The sequence below is a fragment of the Dermacentor andersoni genome, chromosome 8 (assembly GCF_023375885.2).
Source record: "Dermacentor andersoni chromosome 8, qqDerAnde1_hic_scaffold, whole genome shotgun sequence".
Taxonomy (NCBI): Eukaryota; Metazoa; Arthropoda; class Arachnida; order Ixodida; family Ixodidae; genus Dermacentor; species Dermacentor andersoni.
The window spans coordinates 117009438-117026210 of record NC_092821.1 but is presented as its reverse complement, the minus strand read 5'-3'; the positions used below and the strand labels follow the sequence as shown (position 1 = coordinate 117026210).

The 16773-nt window shown below is 44.9% G+C and overlaps 2 protein-coding genes across 2 annotated transcripts in view; both read right to left on the bottom strand.

The window, feature by feature from the left end:
• Positions 1-3850: 3850 nt before the first annotated feature.
• On the bottom strand, positions 3851-8800 carry LOC140212988 (uncharacterized). Its single transcript, XM_072284119.1, has 3 exons — positions 8744-8800; positions 8627-8707; positions 3851-5385 (listed from the first exon to the last, which is right to left on the bottom strand). Exons 1-3 carry the CDS (start codon positions 8798-8800, stop codon positions 4783-4785), a joined length of 741 nt encoding a protein of 246 aa, XP_072140220.1. The 3' UTR covers positions 3851-4782.
• Positions 8700-16773, bottom strand: part of LOC129380246 (uncharacterized) — a 37109-nt gene continuing 29035 nt past the window's right edge. Inside the window, exons 13-15 of the mRNA XM_072289850.1 lie at positions 14514-14755; positions 10392-11047; positions 8700-8868 (exon numbers count right to left, since the gene is read on the bottom strand). Coding sequence (XP_072145951.1) covers positions 10478-11047; positions 14514-14755 — 812 coding nt within the window. The 3' untranslated portion in view covers positions 8700-8868; positions 10392-10477. The remainder of the gene's footprint in view (positions 8869-10391; positions 11048-14513; positions 14756-16773) is intronic.

Genomic DNA, 16773 nt, shown 5'->3' with positions numbered 1-16773 from the left:
TAATTAGTTAGCTCCACCAAGTGGTGGTAGCGGAAACATGTGACGACCAGATCGGTTATCAAAATCAGCTAGGAAAAAAAGCTTGCAGAACAGCTTTCATGGCCAAGCCGACGGAACACGCCGCCGGATGGTGGTGTCGGTGATGCCGACCACGCACACAGGAATAAGCACATTTAACTTCAATGCGGTCGCAGCAGTACCGACGCTAGTCGTCCAACCAACCTTGCTCCCCTGACTGTTGGCCAGGAATTCGACGAAGGAATCCGAACTAGGCGCCTTCAGACTCTGCGCGGGCACGCAGAACTTGTGGTCGGCGACCATGCCCATGGAGGTTCCCACCGTCGAAGTGATCATGAATAGCTGGAAGAAGAGGACGAACAGGAACACTGCCACCATCATGATCCGGCTGGCAGTGTTGAAGCTGCAAACCAGGTCGGTTATCAAAATCAGCCAGGAAAAAAAAGCTTGCAGAACAGCTTTCATGGCTAAGCCGACGGAACAGGCCGCCGGGTGGTGGTGTCGGTGATGCCGACCACGCACACAGGAATAAGGTATCGCAGCGAGCATTGTCGGGTTGTCTTGGCAATTAGGATTAAGCCCCTGCCAGGCGCGTGATGTAAGGATATTAACTTGTGCGCCGCAAAAGAACACAAAGAGATGAGTGACGCTTGCCGAACACCATCGTCGATGGCCAAAATCTGATCGCTGGGTTAGCAGCGCGGCTTGTTATAAAGAACTCGTAGCACGTTCCGGTGTATAATCGCCGGTGCTGGCGTGAATTCGAGGACATGCACCACTGTTTGCGACACGCGTGAAATCTGACTAGACATGGTTCCCTCATGATTTGATTGGCGACAACATTCGAGAGAGTTCAGATACAGTAACACGCATCTTGCGCGAAGCGATAACGTAACAACGGTTGCCCGAGCGCCAAAAAAATAAGCAATTGATATGCGTGCCCGTATGAACTACGAAACCTGGGGCCGAATATTATAACGGTTCGGTTGGGGAACCGTTCCTTTGGCCTCACCTGATTCGCCAAAATTTTGATTACGTCACAGGTCGTCACAGGCAGCGGGGCGGTATCGCAATTTTTGAATACGTCACGCATCTGTCAATCATCTTCAGAGCGAATCAGTCGGTAAGAACCGGCGAAGGGGTAGTCCGCTTTGGGTTCCGTTGCTGTGGCTTGGTTGTGGGCTTGCGACTCTGGCCGCGCGCGCCGGTCGCGCGACCCCGGAGACACGCGGGCGTCGCGCGCGCGTGCGTTGGTTGCTTCGGAGGCTATTACTTGCCTTCGTCGTCTGCTTGGCGTTGCTCTTTCGGTGTCGACCACGGCTGGAAGTGCGATACGCGTTCGAAGAAGTGACGGATAATGAGTTTGCACCACCCTTGCTGGCTTTCTAAGTAGACCTTTTGCAGGCTACGCTATCATATGGAGGAGACTCGGGTGCAAGCGTACGAGTGGCCATTCCACGCAGAGGAAGGAACATTGCGCGCTGCGGTTAATCGCCACCGGCCTGCAGCTCCCAGAGGTCGGTCAGACGTGAAGCATTCATCGGAATGGCCTAGATCTCTGCTGCCGACACTGTCCACAAAGTTGCTCTCGCAGTTACTGTGTTGGCCGGTTGAAGGGCTGGGTCAACTTTCCCGTGACCTCAGCTTCAAAGCCAATGCCAAGGAGATATTTGCATGGTGAGATCGAATTCCTAGTGCTATCACCAGAGTGAATAGCTTGCAGATCGCCGTTCAGCAGTCAGAAGGGTTCAACCTAGGCTAGCTCAGCACTTCCTTCGTTCGGCTGATAAAACTATGCAGTCAGGACGGGAAGATATTGTGGAGATCTCTTATTTGGCGGCCCTTTTTTTCTGTAGTTCGGGTGTGCCGCACTTTGTTCCTCAATTTCACGGCACAGCGCGCACCGTCAACACCACACTCTTCGATTTGACTTCGCGCAGGCAATGCAGGGCCCGTATACTGTAATGTTCGATTTCAAGTTCCATTGCTTCTATCACGCCACGCGCCGTGGGGCAGATCGCAGGGATAGCGGCAGCGCGGCGGCGAGCGAGTCATGTCCGAACCAATGACGAAGGGCGGAAAAAGAAGGAAAATTGATATAGTCGGCTAGTAAATGTGTCCCTAAGAACCAGTTCATGGTTTTGTCGCGCTAGCTACTTGAGAAGTGCTGGCAGTGCGTTCCTGTTGCGTGCATCGTGCGAGCTCCTGGTAGCAGACGACATAGCGCTCCGCTCTGCCAACTCATTTACGCTTGCGATACCACCTGTGGGCTGAGAATGAAAAAGAATGACATTAATAAATTACTTCTGCATTGCGTAAACCCCCGGCACCACAAGTCTATACTTCAGAATTTGGCGTATAATATTTAATTCATATTTTACATTTATTTAACAAGCAGAAACATTCTGCAATTCCTCGATTAACTCGTCATATAATGACGTACACATCAGAGGTGGCACCCTCTCATCTATTGGTCGCGCCCTCCCCTTCTTCCACCACCGGCTTGGGAGTGGCACATTAGTGACGTAAGCGGCGAAGCGAACGGTTCGTATTCCGAACCCTGGATTTCCGAGGCCACGAGGAGATTTCGGAGGCTACAATCTAGGCACCGAATATTTCAAGTAGTCAAAGGGCCGATAAAGTAAACTACGCTGTTTAAGGGGGGACGCGGGTCTTGAAAACTGAAAATCGCGAAAAAAAAATTATATTTCTCGTCTTTCGCGCCGCTCAGTGCCGCCATCTTGTTATCATTTGAAAGCTCAAAGTTCCGCCTTTCAGTTCCCCGCATCCTCGCCGCATAGAAAAAGTGCAAACGTAAACCAATCAGAAGCCGGTCTGACGAAGCTCGCTATGCACGCGGCCCTCCTATTGGCGCAGTGCGCCAATGCGCCGAGAGCCGCCTTCTGATTGGCTTGGGCTATGGTAACTAGGGCTAGCAGACGAGCTTGTCTGCTAGCCCTGGCAGTGGTTCGCTTCGAAAACCGTTAATACGATGTTTCTTTGTTCATCGTATTACGAACGTAAGCGGCACATTGACCCTCACTAAAAAAAAAAAAAAAAAAAACTGAAGCTGAACACGAGTCGGCGAAAAGCGAAGCGCAAGCCGTCTCTGCTTCCTACGGCAAGAGGCGGCGGTTTTCCCAAGGTTCAGACGAGCCGACAAGATCACGCCAGAGATAAGTCACTACGCTGCGCAATCTCACACCGCACCGGCAGTAACACAGCAGCGAAGCTAACCATTGCTGGTGTAGGTTTACTTTGCAGACCGCAGATGATGTGCAGATGCCTATTCACGTGCCTCTCACTCGTACGCAGGTTCGCGCTGGTGCATTCCCGATTCTATTAGGAGCCTATACATGCGCGGAATAATTTTGCGTTTTTAATTATATTGTAATTATTTCCCGGTATTGAAGCTAGAAATTTATATTTTGCCATTATCGTTAGCTTTTTTTCTCAAGTATAGCTTTTTTAGTCTCAAATGTTGGGATCACAACTGTGTCCCTTCTACTTATTCAATTATCGTAATTCATTTTTTCTCTGAATGCAGGCGAGTCAGAGAGTGCGCAGAAATTATGATATTGTGTCCTAGGACACTGAAGTATTTTGAAATCTTATAGAAATCACCAGCACGAATTCGCATTTGTAAAGCTGCATGCACCTTTAGAATTTTATAACTTTGGCTAAACTACATATACATACATCCAAGTGCTAACTTGCAGTATTTGAACATCCAGGAACACACCGGCTTACTTTTAGTTGTCCTGTTGCAGTACAGTTTTTGCAATTCACGTGCCAAATTTATAACACAACAAACATTGTAACTAGTATTTTATTGACTTTAGACAAGACTTAATTGCACATTTGTAAACAGCACGCAAGATTACATGGGTCCCCAAAATTTCATCAATCATGAGGCTGGTGTTTCATTAAGCAGCAGTTCCGTTTAAGGGACGACGCTTGAAAGTGAAAACTTGAAAGTGGCTTTCCGGATGTGTTTTTTTCTTCACGTGCCTTTGCCTTATGAAAGGTTTGATAAAGTTTTCAAGAATCGATTTCAATAAATTTGGTGTTCTTGTGCTCAGCAAGGCCTGGCCAAAAGGCTAGAGCCTAAAGGTTTTCCGTACATATGTTCAATAGAAAAGAGAGGTAGTGGCAGTGCAATTTTCGCAATTATCTTTTTTTCGTCAAGTGCTATTGCCTTACGGAAGTTTTGATAATGTTTGCATCAAGTGATTTCAGAGAACAAGGTACAGTTTTTTTAGTAACATCACAGCTACATCCGACAGCAGGCTAATTACTGCCACATTGTTTTTCTTCCCAACTTTGGTATTTATTTGTGATATTCACAATTACTTCACTTGTACGTACTTAGCTTTAAGATGTGCACTGGGCCTTTGGAGATGTCTGCATTTTCTTAGAAACACTATTTTAATGATAAATTATTACAAAAGCGCATAAGAAATTACCCAATTAGGACTACAGTATCCTGTGATATCTTTTCTTCCGTGTAAGATAACAGAAATCTAAATGCATATTTGAAATCAGCATTCTACAACATATCTGCATACAAAATTTAGGCAGCATATGTTGAAAAATAAAAAGCTTTCGTGACCCTCATCTACCCTTAAGCCATGCACAGGGGCCGCGACCCTTGCGTTCCGAACATGAAACGAACGTCTAAATTCCGAAAACATGTCAAACGTGCGCGCAGAACGCTTGTGGAAAATCTTTTTACCGGAAATGTGATAACAAGGTTACCTATATTTACAAACGAAACTTACTTATTGTGCTATCTTCACTTTCTGTGCAGTCTTCACTTTCAGTGCCGTCTTCACTTTCAGTGCCGTCTTCACTTTCAGTGCCGTCTTCACTTTCAGTGCCGTCTTCACTTTCAGTGCCGTCTTCACTTTCAGTGCCGTCTTCACTTTCAGTGCCGTCTTCACTTTCAGTGCCGTCTTCACTTTCAGTGCCGTCTTCACTTTCAGTGCCGTCTTCACTTTCAGTGCCGTCTTCACTTTCTGTGCCGTCTTCACTTTCTGTGCCGTCTTCACTTTCTGTGCCGTCTTCACTTTCTGTGCCGTCTTCACTTTCTGTGCCGTCTTCACTTTCTGTGCCGTCTTCACTTTCTGTGCCGTCTTCACTTTCTGTGCCGTCTTCACTTTCTGTGCCGTCATCACTTTCTGTGCCGTCTTCACTTTCTGTGCCGTGTTCACTTTCTGTGCCGTGTTCACTTTCTGTGCCGTCTTCACTTTCTGTGCCGTCTTCACTTTCTGTGCCGTCTTCACTTTCTGTGCCGTCTTCACTTTCTGTGCCGTCTTCACTTTCCGTGCCCTCTTCATGCAAAGCGGCTGAAAAGTGGCCAGTGCCCTAGAACGAAATACACGGAAAAACTGTACGTGAGGCCCGGAATTATTTTCATACAACACAGTGTCTCACATGAAGTTAACTACTTGAAGTTGTGACAAGTACTCGAAGAAGAGATGCCTCTGGAGAGTACTACTTAGCACGAGAATTTGTTTTCAGGAGCTGACGAAGACATCGCTTGCCAACAAACGCGGCTCCGGAAGCATCGTATGTTCGACCATTTTTGACTGATTTAGTTGAGCTATCACGTGGTGTCTTGCGAAGCAACAGGCAACCCTCGATTGCCGCAACGTGTCCCATAGGCTGGCATTCGCCAGACACAAACGCTTCGAAAATGCGAGAAAATAGCCCAAATGGCAAAAATTTTGTCTTGCCTGTAAATTTGTATCAGTCTGTACGCATCTTTCATAACCAAATTTTCGACGAGTACATGTGTAGCATGGATACAGAGAGAGTAAACTCCCTTTGTTACCATATCGATTCTGGTACTTCGCAAGGGTAATATTCTTCGTGAACAAGCTTTCAGTCCGCTGATTTGTCCATGAATAATATTGGTATCTGGTTACCTTGAGTTACACCTTCGTTTCAGGTCAGCACTTTCTTGCGTGACGGTCTTTTCCCGGTAACAAATTCAGACCGGACGTCCAGTAAAACCATTTATGAGTAGCAGCTATGCACGTGTCACCACTTATGTTGCATTTTAACGAGTTGTGCAGCATTATGAACAAGTATAAGCTATATCTGCCAATTCAAGGCTCTATTTGCTACTGACTGCCCCAGGGCCACCACATTCGATGTGAATTAGCCAGCTTGAAGTTAGTTTCAATGCACAGCAGATGGGCTAATTCATCCTGTTAGCATAGATATATCCTAGCTGTAAAGACAATCATGCCGCATTAAGGATGCTCCACGACCCTCATAAGAATTATAGAGGCGCATTTCAGCAGCTCGAGAAAGCACACCCGTCGAGCGAAAATAATATGATGTGTAGAGTATGCATAGAACATAGACAGTCGAACTGCTAGCTGGATTCTTTTACTGTATGCCCTCACCTTCACCCCTCAATACCACTTACGGGCAGTGACCGTACTTATCTCTTCAGCACCTGCATCGCCAAGAAGGCATTAAAGCAGGGGTGATTTCATTCGAAATACAATAGTTTGTAGAAGGGTATTTACACGCTCAAAGCATGGTAAAAGCATGAACTGATGTAGTTAACACAACATCAGGTGGAAGAAGATTGTGGGCGCGTGCTGTCTGGACAAAAAAAAAAAGAATACCGCAAGACGTCACCTCTAAAAGCAATTTCCTTTACTTTCAAAGAGTGATCCTTTCTTAGATACATATGAAGGTGGTGTCATGTATTTCTCTCGACTACTGCCGGTATGGGAATGACATATGCTATAAAAATTTCAAACGCAGGTTTCCCCTGCGAGTCTTTAGGTCCGGCCATTGAAGAGTACGTTTAGCCTCTGTCATGCTGAATTTTCTACCATAGTTTCCTAGGAAAAATCTGGCAGGCTTGTTTTGTACGTTTTCAAGTTTGTTAATTCCGAGGTGTAAGGGTCCCAACATACACATGCGCATTCGAGTGTTGATCGTACATATGCAAAATACAATTGTTGTTTAAGTCCTTTGGGTAGGGGACTAAAATTCCGCCTCGAAAAACCGAGCACCGTCGTCGCTTTATTCGCGAAATCATTGATGTGCCTAGCCCATCGCATCTCTTAAGTATTTGAATTCCTTTGCTGTAACTAGCCTCGTGGAGTCGATACGCGTGCTCTTGGTAGAAATTTATAAAACTTGCAGGCCATATGTCGGTAGACAGTTGGCGGCGGAAATGTTTTCTATAAAAATTACTGCAGAAAAACAGTGATTACAGGTATGATTCACGGGCTTGCTCAAAAATTGGTCGTTGTCCCTTCAAACGAATTTCTGACTATGAAGGCGGGTGATATTGCTTCGTAAGCGAAATAACGTTATGAAAAAGGTTATCGGTTAGAAATGGGGTTAACAAAACTAGGCGAGGCGCAAGCTTACGTTATGACGCATACGAAGCCACCCATCGTAATTAAACAACCCGCGCTGCTCGTCTTTCCATGGTAGAGGAAGATTCGAAGCGTGCGAGTTCCCTTTTGTAATTTCACCATGAAATCGATTGGGATTAGCGCTCTTTGGGAAATTCTTCCAGTTCCTGGTATGTTTGCATCTAACTTCTTACACACACCCGGTGACCCGAGTTACTAGCTTGAGCCATTAGGTATGTGTTGGCTGCTGTCTTGGCGATCAGACATTGGCGACTGGGTATCTGCCCGAACAAACGACTTGCTGCTCTCTGGCCCAGTAGATAACTTAGTTACTGGTTATGTACCAAATACTTTGACACCCGGTGTGTAACACTGCTGTGTTTCCAGTTTCGCACAGTCACCAAAGTAGAAGTGCCAAGAAAAAGAAAGTTGGTCACTAGTCTTGAATGTAATAAAACGTACACGTACGAGTCGAGCGCGGCCGCTTGATAAAAAGTGGTTGCAACTAAGTTGCAGCCAGGACAAGATGGATAGTGGGAGTTGCTACACAATGTGAACTGCCGACTACAAAAAGGTACACTTTGCCGTGGTACGATTCCTCATTGTAGAAGTCGGCATCGGCTTGTCGGCGTCGCCTATTTGTGTGTCTACTGATGTGCCCACAAGATCTCGCGATTTAAGGATGGTACTAGGATATTACAAGAACACAGCACTGACCATAAAAATAATCGTAAATTATAAAATACATCACCACCAATTACACACCCAAGTTTTAAAAAAAATGCTCAGCGCCTTACCGTCAGCAATCATCTCTGAAAGATAGATGCGCAGTCAATATTTTATGTCTTATGTTCACCTTATATTCGGCGAATTCAGTATAAGGCACACCCTTATCTACTTATGCACTGTTAAATTGTACGTGGACTGATACGTAATGACAATTCACTGTTGAGTGTCAATGACAAGAACGAATAAGTGATGTACTAGTAGATTAGCCAAACGAGCGCCAAGGGTAACGAAGCGCACTTAATGGCGGCAGCTCCATAGCTTGCTTTATGAGAAAAGGTGATCGCATAGTTGAAGAGGCACTCATTGCCTTGCAGCCGGAAGGACAAACATGGGCAAGACGTACGTTCAATATATTCTCCTGATTACGTTACCAGCACATTTAACTTCAATGCGGTCACAGCAGTACCGATGCTAGTCGTCCAACCAACCTTGCTCCCTACACTGTTGGCCAGGAATTCGACGAAGGAATCCGAACCAGGCGCCCCCAGACTCTGCACGGGCACGCAGAGCTTTTAGTCGGCGACCATGCCCATGGAGGTTCCCACCGTCGAAGTGATCATGAACAGCGGGAAGAAGAGGAAGAACAGGAACACTGCCACCATCATGATCCAGCTGGCAGTGTTGAAGCTGCAAACGCCGGTAGGGGCTCGCAGCATCAGGCACTGGTTGCCTGGTGGTGGGGAGGAACAAAAAAAGTAATGCTGACGAAATACATTCGACCAAGCAATTTATCGGCCAGTCAAAAGTTCATTTCAGTTTTCAAAAGAAACGGAAGACGTTAGAGGGCAAAATGTGCTATTAACGACCGCTTGACAAGGCTCCCGATTCCACAAAACAATTTTGACTCTGTACATCGTTCGCGATTTTTCCGGTGACCTTCCCGCGATCCCAGAAATCAAGTATAGCACTATACTTGTTTGAGAGTTGTCGCTCGGCAGAAACGGAGGCGACAACCTACAACACTGTCACATGCACTTATACAATAATAAATAGCAGACGACTGGGTTTGCCGCGGTCTCTGTGTCGCCTGTCTTTCTGGGTACAACTGGTCCAATAAAAAACGAGATTCTCAACTCGGGGCTCGACAGTGTTGCGTTCCCCACTGTTGCTACAGTGTGAAAACATAGGAAAACTTTTTCGACTTCTCCGTTCAAGAAACGCGGTCTGATGAGACACGAAGTAGACGGGACTTGGGAACATTTTTGGCAAACTGCAGCTGTAGGTACTGGCATGACACATGGGCGGTTTAGCACACCATCCCTGTTGAATTGCGGCCGCCTCGGCCGTCATCAAGGCCACGTCATCAATCCAGTTTAAGGGACGACGCTTGAAAGTGAAAACTTGAAAAGTGACTTTCCGGATGTGTTTTTTTCTTCAAGTGCCTTTGCCTTATGAAAGGTTTGATGAAGTTTTCATGAATCGATTTGAGTAAATTTGGTGTTCTTGTGCTCAGCAAGGCCTGGGCAAAATGCTAGAGCCTAAAGGTTTTCCATATATATGTTCAATAGAAAAAAAGAGGTAGTGGCAGTAAAACTTTAAATGCAATTTTCGCAATTATCTTTTTTTCGTCAAGTGCTATTGCCTTACGGAAGTTTTGATAATGTTTGCATCAAGTGATGTCAGAGAACAAGGTATAATTTTTTGGCAACATCACAGCTACATCCGACAGCATTGCGCTATTAATTATATCAAATATAGGCTAATTACTGCCACATTGTTTTTTCTTCCCAACTTTGGTATTTATTTGTGATAATGACAATTACTTCACTTGTATGTACTTAGCTTTAGGATGTGCACTGGGCCTTTGGAGATGTCTGCTTTTTCTTAAAAACGCTATTTTAATGATAAATTACTAGAAAAACCCATAAGAAATTATCCAATTAGGACTACAGTATCCTGTGATATCTTTTCTTCCGAGTGAGATAAAAGAAATCTAAATACATATTTGAAATCAGCATTCTACAATATATCTGCATACAAAATTTAGGTAACACATGTTGAAAGATAAAAAAAGCTTTCGTGACCCTCATCTCCCCTTAAGCCATGCACAGGGGCCGCCACCCTTGCGTTCCGAACATGAAACGATCGTCTAAATTCCGAAAACATGTCAAACGTGTGCGCAGAACGCTTGTGGAAACTCTTATTACCAAAAATGTGATAACAAGGTTCTCTATATTTACAAACGAAACTTACTTTCTGTGCTGTCGTCACTTTCTGGGCAGTCTTCACTTTCTGGGCAGTCTTCACTTTCTGGGCAGTCTTCACTTTCTGGGCAGTCTTCACTTTCTGTGCAGTCCACTTTCTGTGCAGTCTTCACTTTCTGTGCAGTCTTCACTTTCTGTGCAGTCTTCCCTTTCTGTGCAGTCTTCCCTTTCTGTGCAGTCTTCCCTTTCTGTGCAGTCTTCCCTTTCTGTGCAGTCTTCCCTTTCTGTGCAGTCTTCCCTTTCTGTGCAGTCTTCCCTTTCTGTGCAGTCTTCCCTTTCTGTGCAGTCTTCCCTTTCTGTGCAGTCTTCACTTTCTGTGCAGTCTTCACTTTCTGTGCAGTCTTCACTTTCTGTGCAGTCTTCACTTTCTGTGCAGTCTTCACTTTCTGTGCAGTCTTCACTTTCTGTGCAGTCTTCACTTTCTGTGCAGTCTTCCCTTTCTGTGCAGTCTTCCCTTTCTGTGCAGTCTTCCCTTTCTGTGCAGCCTTCCCTTTCCTTGCAGTCTTCATTGTCCGTGCCGTCTTCATTGTCCGTGCAGTCTTCATTGTCCGTGCAGTCTTCATTGTCCGTGCCTTCTTCACTTTCTGTGCCCTCTTCACTTTCCGTGCCCTCTTCATGCAAAGCGGCTGAAAAGTGGCCAGTGCCCTAGAACGAAATACATGGAAAAAGTATGTGAGGCCAGGAATTATTTTCATACAACACAGGGTCTCACATGAAGTTTACTTGAAGTTGTACAAGTACTCGAAGAAGAGATGCCTCTGGAGACTACTACTTGGCACGAGAATTTGTTTTCAGGAGCTGACGAAGACATCACTTGCCAACAAACTCGGCTCCGGAAGTATCGTATGTTCGACCATTTTTGACCGATTTAGTTGAGCTATCACGTGGTGTCTTGCGAAGCAACAGGCAACCCTCGATTGCCGCAACGTGTCCCTTAGGCTGGCCGTCCGCCAGACACAAACGCTTAGAAAATGTGAGAAAATAGCCCAAATGGCAAAAATTTTGTCGAGCCTGTAAATTTGTATCAGTCTGTACGCATCTTTCATAACCAAATTTTCGCCGAGTACATCTGAAGCATGGATACAGAGAGAGTAAACTCCCTTTGTTACGATATCAATTCTGGTCCTTGGCAAGGGTAATATTCTTCGTGAACAAGCTTTCAGTCCGCTGATTTGTCCATGAATAATATTGGTATCTGGTTACTTTGAGTTACACCTTCGTTTCAGGTCAGCACTTTCTTGCGTGGCGGTCTTTTCCAGGTAACAAATTCACACCGGACGTGCAGTAAAACCATTTATGAGTAGCAGCTATGCACGTGTCACCGCTTATGTTGTATTTCAACGAGTTGTGCAGCATTCTTAACACGTATAAGCTATATCTGCCAATTCAAGGTTTCTATTTGCTAATGACTGCCCCAGGACCACCACATTCGATGTGAATTAGCCAGATTGAAGTTAGTTTCAATGCACAGCAGATGGGCTAATTCATCGTGTTAGCGTAGATATATCCTAGCTGTAAAAACAAGTATGCCGCATTAAGGATGCTCCACGACCCTCATAAGAATTATAGAGCCGCATTTCAGCAGCTCAAGAAAGCACACCCGTCGAGCGAAAATAATATGATGTGTAGAGTATGCATAGAACAGACAGTCGAGTTGAGCTGCTAGCTGGATTCTTTTACTGTATGCCCTCACCTTCACCCCTCAATACCACTTACGGGCAGTGACCGTACTTATTTATCTCTTCAGCACCTGCATCGCCAATAAGGCATTAAAGCAGGGGTGATTTCATTCGAAATACAATTGTTTGTAGAAGGGTATTTACACGCTCAAAGCATGGTAAAAGCATGAACTGATGTAATTAACACAACATCAGGTGGAAGAAGATTGTGGGCGCGTGCTGTCTGGACAAAAAAAAAGAATACCGCAGGACGTCGCCTCTAAAAGCAATTTACTTGACTTTCAAAGAGTGATCCTTTTTTAGATACATATGAAGGCGGTGTCATGTACTTCTCTCGACTAATGCCGGTATGGAAATGACATTTGCTATAAAAATTTCAAACGCAGGTTTCCCCTGCGAGTCTTTAGGTCCGGCCATTGCAGAGTACGTTTAGCCTCTGTCATGCTGAATTTTCTGCCATAGTTTCCTGGGACAAATCTGGCAGCCTTGTTTTGTACTTTTTCAAGTTTGTTAATTCCGAGGTGTAAGGGTCCCAACATACACATGCGCATTCGAGTGTTGATCGTACATATGTGAAATAGAATGGGTAGGGGACTAAAATTCCGCCTCGAAAAACCGAGCACTGTCGTCGCTTTATTCGTGAAATAATTGATGTGCCTAGCCCATCGCATCTCCGAGGGTAACAAACACCTACGTATTTGAATTACTTTGCTGTAACTAGCCTCATGGATTCAATACGCGTGCTCTTGGTAGAAATTTATAAAACTTGCAGGCCATAAGTTGGTAGACATTTGCGGCGGAAATGTTTTCTATAAAGATTACTGCAGAAAAACAGTGATTACAGGTATGGTTCACGGGCTTGCTCAAAGATTGGTCGTCGTCCCTTCAAACGAATTTCTGACTATGAAGGCGGGTGATATTAAAAGAACTATTGCTTCGTAAGCGAAATAACGTTATGAAAAACGTTATCGGTTATAAATGGGGTTAACAAAACTAGGCGAAACGCAAGTTTACGTTCTGACACATACGAAGCCACCCATAGTTACTAAACGATCCGCGCTGCGCGTCTTTCCATTGTAGAGGAAGATTCGAAGCGTGCGAGTTTCCTTTTGTAATTTCAGCATGAAATCAATTTGGATTAGCGCTCTTTGGGAAATTCTTCCAGTTCCTGGTATGTTACACGCACCCGGTGACCCGAGTGACTAGCTTGGGCCACTAGGTATATGTTGGCGGCTGTCTTGGCGATCAGACATTGGCCACTGGGTATCTGCCCGAATAAACGACTTGCTGCTCTCTGGCCCAGTAGATAACTTAGTCACTGGTTATGTACCAAATACTTTGACACTCGGTGTGTAACACTGCTGTGTTTCCAGTTTCGCACAGTCACCAAAGTAGAAGTGCCGAGAGAAAAAAAGTTGGTCACTAGTCTTGAATGTAATAAAACGTGCACGTGCGAGTCGAGCGCGGCCGCTTGATAAAAAGTGGTTGCAACTAAGTTGCAGCCAGGACAAAATGGATAGTGGGAGTTGCTACACAATGTAAATTGCTGATTACAAAAAGGTACACTTTGCCGTGGTACGATTCCTCATTGTAGTTGTCGGCATCGGCATTGTCGGCGTCGCCAATTTGTGTGTTTACTGATGTGCCCACAAGATCTCGCGATTTAAGGATGGTACTAGGATATGACACAAGAACACATCCCTCGCTATAAAAATAATCGTAAATTATAAAATACATCACCACCCATTACACACCCAAGTTAAAAAAATGCTCAGCGCCTTACAGTCAGCAATCATCTCTGAAAGATAGATGAGCTGTCAATATTTTGTCTTATGTTCACCTTATACTCGGCGAATTCAGTATAAGCCACGCCCTTATGTACTTATGCACTGTTAAATTTTGCGTGGACTGATACGTAATATGACAACTCACTGTGGAGGGTCAATGACTAGAGCGAATAACCAATGCACTAGTAGATTAGCCAAACGAGGGCCAGGGGTAAGGACGCGCACTTAATGACGGCAGCTCAATAGCTTGCTTTATGAGAAAAGGTGGTCGCATAGTTTAAGAGGCACTCAGTGCCTTGCAGCCGGAAGGACAAACATTCTCCTGATGAAACAGTAACCAGAGAATGCCGGGTGAAGCCTCCGCTCTTGACAAAGATTAGGCGTATGAAGATGCTGATGCAGGATTATAACAACGCTGGGACATTACGGGATAGAACTGCGCATTCATCATAGGGCACGCCATATGTTGAGAAATTCTAGGTTCGTTCAGTCCACATCTGGCCTTTAAGGAGAACTGAAAATTATTCTGTGGGCATCCCAGAAACCGTAGAAACTTGTGTCTGAAAAGTCTCGTTTTAATTACGTTACCAGCAGATTTAACTTCAGTGCGGTCACAGCAATGCCGACGCTAGCCGGCCAACCAACCTTGCTCCCTAGACTATTGGCCAGGAATTCGACGAAGGAATGCGAACCAGGCGCCCCCAGACTCTGCGCGGGCACGCAGAGCTTTTGGTCGGCGACCATGCCCATGGAGGTTCCCACCGTCGAAGTGATCATGGATAGCGGAAAGAAGAGGACGAACAGGAACACTGCCACCATCATGATCCGGCTGGCAGTGTTGAAGCTGCAAACGCCTGTAGGGGCTCGCAGCATCAGACATTGGTTGCCTGGTGGTAGGAAGGAAAGAAAAAAAAGGATGCTCACGAAATACATTCGATCAAGCAATTTATCGGCTAGTCAAAAATACATTTCAGTTCTCAAAACAAACCGAAGACGTTAGAGGGGAAAAAGTGCTATTAACGACCGCTTGACAAGGCTCACGATCCCACAGAAGAGTTTTGACTCCGTACATCGTTCGCGATTTTGCCGGCGACCTTTCCGCGATCCCAGAAAACAAGTATAGCACTATACTTGTTTGAGAGTTGTCGCTCGGCAGAAACGGAGGCGACAACCTAAAACGCTGACATGGAGTTATACCATAATAAATAACAGACGACTGGGTTTGCCGCTGTCACTGTGACTTCAGTGTCGCCTGTCTTTCTGGGTACAGCTGGTCCAATAAAAAACGAGATGCTCAACTCGGGGCTCGACAGTGTTGCGTTCCCCACTGTTGCTAAAGTGTGAAAACATAGGAAAACTTTTTAGCCTTCTCCTTTCAAGAAACGCGGTCTGATGAGACATGAAGTAGTGGGGACTTGGGAAAATTTTTGGCAAACTGCAGCTGTAGGTACTGGCGTGACACACGAGCGGTTTAGCACACCATCCCTGTTGAACTGCGGCCGCCTCGGCTGTCATCAAGCCCACGTCATCAATCCAGTTCAATCGAATGCATGAGGACAAAAAACACATTTCGTCGTTCCGAACTGGCGTATAAAAGCTCTTAGAATAACAATAGTAATACATATATTGATTTCATAGTTGTGCAGCATTGTGGTGTCTCTATAAATAAAAACCTTTATGCGTAAACTCAGGGTTAAGAAATTGAAGGTATGCCAATAGGATAATCAATAGAATCAAGTTGAACAAATTAATGCCGGGTTGTACACTAAGACATGGGGTTTAGGTACGCAAATAGTGCCTTATTCAATCTCATAGGCAGTACATTCTATATTATATATATATATATATATATATATATATATATATATATATATATATATATATATATATATATATATATATAACCGCACTTATACATGCAAGCGAAAACTATTCGTTTATATAACTTCACGACTTTCTCCATGAGTCCTTTTTATCATGCGACATAAGAAAGGGGTATTTGTAATAGACAATTGCAAGAGGTAAGAGGTTCATGGCGTTGCGTTCTATTAGCATCGGGAGCGCCTGTGTTGGAACCTTCCAATTTCCAGGCAGAATGTTGTATTGAAGACATATGGGGTGTTCCCGGCTTCAGCAAATGTTTGACCAATTATGAGCGCTTTTTCCCGAAGAAAAATGTCACTGAAAAAAAAATGTTTATTTAGATCGGTGCTGCCCCATAAGCTAGTAACCTAAGCCTATTAGCTAATTTGTTTTTTGGCTTACTTACTTTTAATGACTCCCTCATTCTTACGTAAGGAAACGCATGCGGATTCTGAAGAAAGAAAGCATTGTACCTAAGCAAGATTTTCCTGTATTCCGGGAACGTATCAGGTTCACGTTCCGACGAAGTTGCAAGATTATGCTGTTAAATTCCTGCACAATTAAATGTAGACTTCATACAGAAAGCTTACCAATTTTTTCTATGCCTATAGCAGATATAGAAAACCCCTATCGTCTTATGACCATGCCTGGTCACAAACTGTCGTCCACAGAATGAAATATAACATCTATATGGAAGACCACGGACTAATGGCACAGTAGAAGAACACAACTCTTTTTAGCAATGTACGTCTACTATGTACGAGATGAAATGTCTTCAGCAATGTAAACCAGCCTCGGAACAATGTACCATAACACTGCACAGTGAACAACTCTGTTTACACAAAGGCAACCTAGCGGCAACCTTTTCCTTCTATAATTTGTCACCATCATATGCCTTCTGCAACACTGGGGACCATTTCGTAAGTGTCCACGTAGTGGACAAATCTATTTCGACTGCTGACGGAAGTTCCAATTGGCTGGGCTGGTGTGCGCGTGACAAGGGGACAAGTGCCCCAACCAATCAGCAGTTAGTTCATCAGCA